The sequence below is a fragment of the Kryptolebias marmoratus genome, linkage group LG5 (assembly GCF_001649575.2).
Source record: "Kryptolebias marmoratus isolate JLee-2015 linkage group LG5, ASM164957v2, whole genome shotgun sequence".
NCBI classification, from domain to species: Eukaryota; Metazoa; Chordata; class Actinopteri; order Cyprinodontiformes; family Rivulidae; genus Kryptolebias; species Kryptolebias marmoratus.
The window spans coordinates 3,836,190-3,844,996 of NC_051434.1; the positions used below are offsets into that span (position 1 = coordinate 3,836,190).

The 8,807-nt window shown below is 36.6% G+C and overlaps 1 protein-coding gene across 1 annotated transcript in view; it reads right to left on the minus strand.

The window, feature by feature from the left end:
• Positions 1–147: 147 nt before the first annotated feature.
• LOC108246373 (ectonucleotide pyrophosphatase/phosphodiesterase family member 2) overlaps positions 148–8,807 on the minus strand; it is a 28,116-nt gene continuing 19,456 nt past the window's right edge. The window contains exon 25 of the mRNA XM_017433879.3: positions 148–2,644. Within this exon, the coding sequence (XP_017289368.1) occupies positions 2,474–2,644 (171 nt within the window). The 3' untranslated portion in view covers positions 148–2,473. The remainder of the gene's footprint in view (positions 2,645–8,807) is intronic.

The following is an 8,807-nucleotide window of genomic DNA, read 5'->3' on the forward strand; positions in this document are numbered from 1 at the left end:
GGAAAAAAACAATTACCACCAGTGTGATTTAAAAAAAATATTCAAAATAAAAAAACACTCAGTTCCACTCACTGGAAGATTTCCTACTCTGTTTATCTTTTATTTGAAAGACTACAGGAATATACATTACTTTGTCTACAACTTGAAGAGCTCCTAAAGCCATTTAATTGACTTTTCACTGATGTTTTTTTTTTATTTCTACTGATTATGATACTTAGCTATGATACCTTACCAATGTCATCTTACAAATGTAAATACTAAAAATGAAAAACAAAACAAACAAAAAACATGTTGTGACTGTTTTATCTGTACAGTTATCAGCTGCAAGTTTAATAATAGTGGCAACAAAGACAAAACCAGACAAGTGCTTTTTTTGTGCCTCAAGTTGAATCAATCCAAAATAATTTTTTTAAAACGGTCTTAGCTGTAGCAATAATGTCATTAAATCGGGGATCCTCTAAACTCTGCAGAGCTCAGCAGCTCAGTATCTGAACAAACATCCATCACCTTTACTATTAATGCATATCGACAGTAACTCAGTCCTAATCATCTGCGGTTTTGTAGCATTATTAGATGTTTAACCAGCTTGCAAATAAGATGTTATGAATCCTTCATTTTGAAGAAATAAAGCATCACACTTTTGAGACACTCCATACATACTAAAGCAGACGTCTTTAAAACATTAACATTTTTGTTTTTTTGATAGTGAGTGGTGAAAAGATTTTAAATCAGGTACTTGCTCTGAGGTGTTAGTGAACTGTGGATAAAAAAATACAATAAAAATGAATTTTTCATTTTTTTTTTTTTTCAAAGAATGCTTGGATAGAAATAAAAGAGACTCAAGTACTATTTTTCCCATCTTGTTACAGCAAACACGGTGAGCACAGTTCCACTGAATTAATTATCAATCTCTGGGTGCCGTGGCTATTATGATGCTAGAATAAATATAATTATTTTTTTCTTAAAACTTAAACAATCAAGCAAGAATAAAATAAGAAGCAACATTTGAAGCAGAGGCAATCATTGCATCTCCTGAGTTGGGCCAAGTTGGGAATGTATTAATATTTTGTCATATTACAGATTAAACTGCCACATGAAAGAAAAATTACTGCTTGCACAACAGACTGTAATGAAATGTTATAGTTTGGGTTGGTTTGGGTTTCCTGAACCATCCCTAAGTTCTGCTGCTGGAGGACAAACCGATCACATGTCCTCTCTCTGGTGCCGTCTTTACCCGCTCTGCTCTCCATATTTGTTCATATTTTTATCATGAACGTGTGATTTTCCTGTCATAGAAACTCCACCTGGACCAGTCATTCTGTGTTTGTCTGCGTTTCTTTCCTGTCCTGTCTAACCCCAGCCGGACGAGGCAGATGGCCACCCATCCTGAGCCTGGTTCTGGTCCTGGAGGTTCTTCCTGTTAAAAAGGGAGTTTTCCTTTTTAAATGTTTTTGTACAGTTCCCTCAGATGACTTTTATTGGAAATTGGCACATTATAGAGTGAACTAGAACTGAATTTAAGAAAAGATCAGTTAGGAGACATACTTATATAAAAAGCTACTTTTCATTTCTAATTGTGTGTTGTGTTTTAAACAGCAAATAATAATTAGAAAATGTAAGAAATTTTGTCTTCATTCAAATTTTGATGGTAAAACAGGTAGTTAGATTAACACAGAGTGGAAACAGGATATTGTTAGCCAAGTTATGCATTTTATGATGGGATAAAAGTCTGTTTCTTTGAAGAAAACAAAGTTAGTTGTTTTTCTTGTTTCCAGTCTTTGTGTTTTGAGAAGCTGACTTCCCCCTCTGTAACACTGCAAAGCCTGCAGGAATAATTTGTCTCTATTCTTGTTCTTCCTGACATTAGTGTAATAATTCATGTCTGCAGTGTTATGACAAAGTAGCTTAAACATGTGGTCTATAATTAAAAAAAAGAAGAATTACCACACTACTAATGTTGAGGATTTTTGCTTGTTGCTGCTAATTGTTTGCTTCAGGGTTTCCAATTCTTCTCTGTAATTTTACTGTTAGGTTTCATGCTGATTGCTATGATTAACTAATTTGTAAAAGCAAATAACACATTTTAAAATAGTTTGAAACTTTACTGCGTGTATTTGATGTTCAGTATGAGAAAAAAAAAGTATAGATCACAGTTACAGAGCTAAAATACTTTCTGTGTTCTGGACAGTGTAGCTGTATTTATAAATTGTTCTGACAGCGTTACGACCACACTTCACCTGTTTCCAGTACTGCTTTCCATAAAGGTGTAATAGTATTAAAGATTCCTGTTATTATCTTTCAAGAGAACCTCTTAAATGTTTCCATTTTCAGAAATATATATATATTCCATTTTAAAGCACGTCTTGGGTAGTTCCTTTAGAAGTAAAACAGCTTTGCACCATCTGTCCAGTGAACATGAAGTGAAAATGTGGGGCCTCTCACAAGCGGCAGCATCCTGTATGTCTCTGTGCGTTTAGTCATCGTCCTCGAAGGTGTGCAGGTAGGTTTTGAGGCTCAGGGTGCTGGTGTATGTCAGATTTGTGGATCGGAACAGGTCCAACCCTGTCAAGAGTTCCACATCTCGAACTCGAGCCGTATGAAGCTTCAGGAGGTCTTCGACCCACTGGGATTCGTCCTCGGCACTCTGCAGAGACAAAGTGGAAGAGATGATTCACCGCAGATACAAACACATTCCGAGGCCAGAGTTTCAGAGAAAAAATTATGGAAAAACCTGAAAACCTCCATCTACATTTTATTGGAGATAAATTATAAACACACCTGACAATTGGGCCCTTATTTGTATGCCAAGCATCCCAAGATTGCAGAAATACACAAAAATCTGATTTACTGATGCAATTAAACATGATTGCAACCAGCCGAAAACACACATAAATTACAAACTTGTTTCTGAATTCCGGGAATGAATAAGCAGCTGCAACACAAACAAATTAAATCAGAGATAAGTCCTGGGCCACAAAAAAAGATTCCAGTGTGTCAGCAATGAAGCAGTTCACCAATTTGACGTAAAAACATATTTTATAATACCTGCAATAATTCACAGCACAAAACTCCACTTCCTTTGGGTCAAGATAATGTTGAAAAAAAGAGCTTTACAAAGTTCTTTAGAGAACAAAGACAAGAATGGGAATAAAACTAAATCATAAAAAGTTGAAACAAGATGCAAGATGGTGGGTAAGATTCTCGGCCTTCAAGGTTCTGGTTTTCCTTTAAAAAGGTTTTAAAATAGAAGGCAATCCTCAGGCTTTCCAGCACAAAACTCACAATAATCTGCTATTAGATCTGAAGATGTGATGAGAGCAGAAATGTCTTCAAAAAACAATATTTTTAATCCTCTCGAGGTGCTGGAACACAACCTGTGGATTTCTTTTCTTGAGTTTTGTGGGGAAAAATAATATTTTTTTTTAATATAAGACAGCTTGACATTAAGTTTTACAACAAATAATGGTGTCAACTCGAACATCTTGATAAGTCTTGTTACGATACATGAAGATGAAAAAGGTGAATATTTAGATGTTTACCCCAATCCCTTATTTTACTTGTAATCTACTTTGAAATTCTCACTTATCTAGGAGTTCAACATTTAAGATTAGGGCTAGAATTAACTTCCATGATTAGATTTAGATGTTTGAACAAGACATATTTAAAGTTAGAATTTATGGTTTCCACCATCTGACATAGACAATACCTTACACTAAACCACAATAACACAATATCAAATTACTAAACAGTTTACAACACTGCTACTTGGAAATACGAGGAAATGCTTACACTCATGGAGTGGAAAAACTTTGATCAGCTGGAGCTATACCTCTTCCTCCAAATGCCAACTTGTGCCATTCTCCTGATTATCTCTGTGAGTCCACCTTAAGAGACGAAGGCTTCCAGGGTAAAGTCATGGTTAAACATGTTTACCAGGCCTGATCTTCCAGCTTTGAGGCTGCAGCCTCCAGCTGTGTTTGTGCTGCCAGCATGGCTTCATCACATACTCAATGGAATCCAAATATCAACCCCTGAGATTCCATCCCTGGCTCAGCTTCCACTGTCAGCTGCCAGCCCAAATCACTTCCTCCTCGTTTGCGCTCTAATCGTTTGCCCATTTTCATTTTTTCCATTGCATCAATAAAACCAATTTTAACTTTATGTTATGTTGAGCCAATCTTCATTCAGCACAAACTTGTGAAGCAGTTAATTTGGCATAATGACTCACATCAAAACCCAGAAAATGTTCTCAAAACGTGACCAAAAACCTTTTAGAATGAGCAGTCACCTGATGTAGACAAATGTTTTAACTGGTAAAGAAAATACATTGTTCACCTTAAGTAAAAAAACAAACAAAAACGGCAACAGGAGCTAAACCTTATTTCTATCTTCTCCAAACCATGATATTAAATGTTAAAAACAAAAACAAATAAAAAAAAAAAACAGATTTGCACACATTAACCTCATGTAAACTTTGCATCTATTCAGAACAGGTCTGTTTGGCTGCAACTATGCAAAAAAAAAGTTTGACAAATTATATTGAAGTTACAATTTAAATGGTATTGAGTTGTGTTGTAGCATCAACTATAAAACAAGCTGTTCTTTAAACAGATCAATATTTTACAGATGATCATACATAAAGGTGTATAAACAGTGCATTATGTTACTGCCTGGATGTTGTACCAGAAACTTTTACACCTGAGAGCCCCTGAGAAATCCAGGACTCACACCTCGCTGCAGGTGGCAGTAATCACTGACGGCAATAATTTTAACATGACGTTTAAACATGTTAGAGTTTATTTTCTTTACTCTTCTTTTAAAAGAACAAAATCTTCCTCGGTGATATGGCAACGTCTGCTTCAAAACAAAGAAGCAAACAAAAATCTGTTACAGCTGACCACTTAAATGATTCTGTAATTTTTAATAATTCCCTGAAAGATAAACCTGAAACATGTGAGACATACACTGTGCCCATGTTAATTTGTTGTTTTTATTTTATTTATTAGTTCTTAATCTCCTTTCCTGGCAGGAATATGTGATTAATGTGAATGTCTATAACCAGAAATGACAAAAATCCTAACATGGAATTTACTTAATACCATGTTTATTCAAAGCAGAGTTAGTTTGTTTTGTCCATTGTCATCTTTGATGGGAAATGTGTTGTGTGAAAAGAGGTGGAAAGCTTTTTTCCGAAAAAGGAGCAGACGTCATTATTAGTTTTCTTGGAAAGACGTCACTTACAAATTGGTTTTGTGAATGGACTCAGTGCTTCCTTCATAGGAAACATTCAGATCATTGTTTCTGAGGCAAAGTTAAATATAGGCCGTCCATTAAAAAATGCAAGATGTTAAACCAATTGTGCACTGACAGGAAATAGAATTATGGAGTTTAATGGGCTTTAATGGGCTCAGTCTTAGATTTTTGAGAGTTCTAGGCTGTATTTAGAGTGTACAGAAATATATATATAATTAAGCCCCCCCCCCAAAAAAGATATATTTTTTACACTTATTTTAGGATCACAGGTTTGATACAACCATAGAAAGAACAAATGCCAACTACTATTTATTTAAAGAGCTAATAACCCTCCCAGAAACAGAAAACAAAACAAAGCACCCTTTCTAATGGGGGAGCTGGTAACAGGTAACCTCCCTATGAAACTGAAAAATAAAAACGTCATATAAGGAATGAGAATGTGACATCATGGACATCAAGTAGTAAAATAAGTTGAGTTGTTAGTCACCATGTTGGTAACCTTTGCCCACTTTGTATTATAATGTCTTTTTTTATCCAAATTGGACAGCAAACAAAAGGTTAAAGGTTACGGGTCTAAGAAACACTCTTTTGTTAAGAAAATGTTACAAAAAAAAAAAAAAAACAAGCAAACTAAAACTATAACTAATGAGAGTGTGTTTTAAATAAATTGACTTTAACTTAAAGCAAAAAACCCACCACTAAACTTTAAAATATCTCCTAATGTGGAAATCCAAACTAAATAAATTCATGAGTAGTGTGAGAAGATAATGCTTGATATCAGGTTATTGAATGGCTTCCATAGAGCATTTAAAGCCTAAAGTTTCTCGTCTCTGCTGCTGTCTGTGATCGCTGGGACCACAGAGCTTTTCCACACAGCTGATTTGAAAGAAACAGGAAGGTTCATCAGAACCAACCAGCTTGCGTTGGTGTAGAGTGCTTTTTTCTTTTTCTCTGTTTTGGAAGTTACCACAAAGCAATTAACTAAAATGTTCCTCTGCTTTTAGATGGAACAATAAAAGGGTATACTTCAACAGGTTTTCCGGAACGCATCCCAGATGTTTACACCAGGATGGTTCGGTACGGACATACTGCTGAAATTTCTCTCATAATACATTATGCTTCTAATGGCTGAATACTTCTGAAGCCATTATTGACTTCAGACGTATTGATTTGTTGAACTAATGCATAGACATATAACATCTGATACATCACAAGTTTCCAGTCATGCAGCAATAATTCTTTTTATAGCTTTTCAGAAACCATAACTGAGGAAAGAGGCTTGATTTTCCTTGTCATAAATATAAATCCTATAAAAAGAAGTCTTTTCAAATGTGACTTCTGCCATTCAGAGTCTTCTGTTTCACTTCCTCATCATGCTTCCTCAGAACACCATCGTGTGACCCAGCACCATCAATATGACTTATATTTATCCTTTTTGAAGCTATTATTCAGACAGGGCATGGTAGATTAGAAGTCAGCGCCAATCTGAGGCTCAAGCCGCAGCCTTGAGTCAGGCAGGGCATCCAGTGTGAAAGATTTGCCAAAGTTTCCATGAGAGTTTGTTGGCTGTGGCCACCTGTGTAGGAGGGAGCAGCCAAAGAAAGGAGGAAATATTATTCTGACACTTAGTTGAAAAATATTTTAGACTTAGCCCCTAAAACTGACATTTGAAAGATCAGGAGTCGGATGATATAACACCTCTCAGCAATAAATTTAAATTCCACAACTACACGTTTATTTCTCTAAGGAAGGCAGAACTTGTACTTTCCATCTCGTCGTAAATGAGTAGAAAGAGGGCGTTAGTGATATTTATTCATGGTTTTAATTGTTTTAGAGCTTTATGTGGATAGCTGTTTTAAATGAGCTTTATGAAAAAAAAATGCTTTAATTTTTATGCTAAGAAGTTTGGGTCAGTTTGGGTTTCACAACTTAAATAAATAAAACCTCAGCAGTTTCAAAATACTGTGCTGCTGCTACACAAATAAAATTAATTTATTAAAACCAAACTAACAAGCAAAAGATTAGAAGCAGTTTATTGAATGACTGATTCAGCTGCTGTGGTAAAAACTTAACTTTCTGCTGACAGGAAGTAAATATGCCCTCTTTCAGCTTATTGGTGTTGGAATTTTAATCAGATTAGTGATTAACCAAACAGAGACAGAGACCAACATCAACATCCTTCAGACATGAAGTGTCCTCTTTTAAAGATGCCAGGCTTTTAAAACAAACTGAGCTAACTGAAACACAAAATACTTAAATACTGTAGTTTATCTTCATCACTCATATAAAAAAAAAAAAAAAAATCTGGGTAAACATCAAGAACTTCACCAAACAATTCATTTCTGAAAGTCGTATACAAAAGGACAATAAAACAAGAAATGCATTTCATTTAAATCACACAGAACATTTTCCATCCTCCTCTAGGACTGAATGAGATCCAGTACCTAGTCCTGGAAACAAAGTACTAAATCTAAGCTGTGTACACGCTGACCTCTGGTTTTAGTTCAGTTCCACGTCACATACGCCTTTTCCCCTCCTTTGTCATCAGCTTCATGTGGTGGGAGGTTTCAATCATGCATGAAGCACCGAGACCAGTTTGAGTGCAAGTGGACGTGTTCAGGATCAGCTGAACTGTTTGATTTCAGTCAGCCACAATGTTGGCGTTTTATTTATTTATTTTTTTTCAGCTAACCTTGATCCAATTAGATGTTTAAACACTGAAAATAGCTTTAGAGATGTACAATAATACTTCAACTTAAAAGTTATAAAACTGCAAGTCAAACTGAAACTAGGTCTAAAATAGGCAGACACTAAAAACAGAACAAAGTTTAGGAACAAAAACAAAACTGGGTCCTTAAACAGTGGCTTTCGGGTCAAATTGACCTGAAGTTACAAGGGTTAGGGCTTCTCTACCACTCTCTCTCTCTTTCTTTTTTTGAGAGCTTCAGGAGGGTTAAACCATGTCAAGTGGAAGGGAATCCCTTCTTACTACCAATACCTGCTTCTATTTTAGACCTTGTGGGTTTCGGTTTCTCTTCAGGAAAAAAAAAAGGATTGGCAGGATGTGGGCACACCACAATAAAAACAAAATTAAAGCTGCGAGCAGTGTTGGGCGGCCCTCGCAGCTCAGCGCCGCTTCGGCCTATGGCGACCGCGGGAACTCTGGCAACCGCCCTCTACGCTGTGGCGCACTTCCCGCGCATTTCCCGTGTACGTCCCGCGCCCTACACTAGGTGGCGCTCTGGGCAAACGTCCGAAATCGCCTTCAGTCCGGATAGTTACGACCACTGTGGCATGTTGTGAAGTTCCGCCTTCCTACGTCGAACGGTTCCAGAGTTAGAGCACGTGTGCTGTTGCGACCTTGAACTCTGACCTTGTGACGTTGAACTCAAAAGGGCTAATCCTTGACCCATGGGGACTCTGGTTGTGAAGTCTGAACTTTTTAAGTTACACGGTTTTAGAGTAAAAGCCTCTGTTAACATGTGACCTTGACCTTTGACCTTGTGACCTTGAACTTCAAAGTCGTGGTCCTTGACCCATGAGGGTTCTGGCTG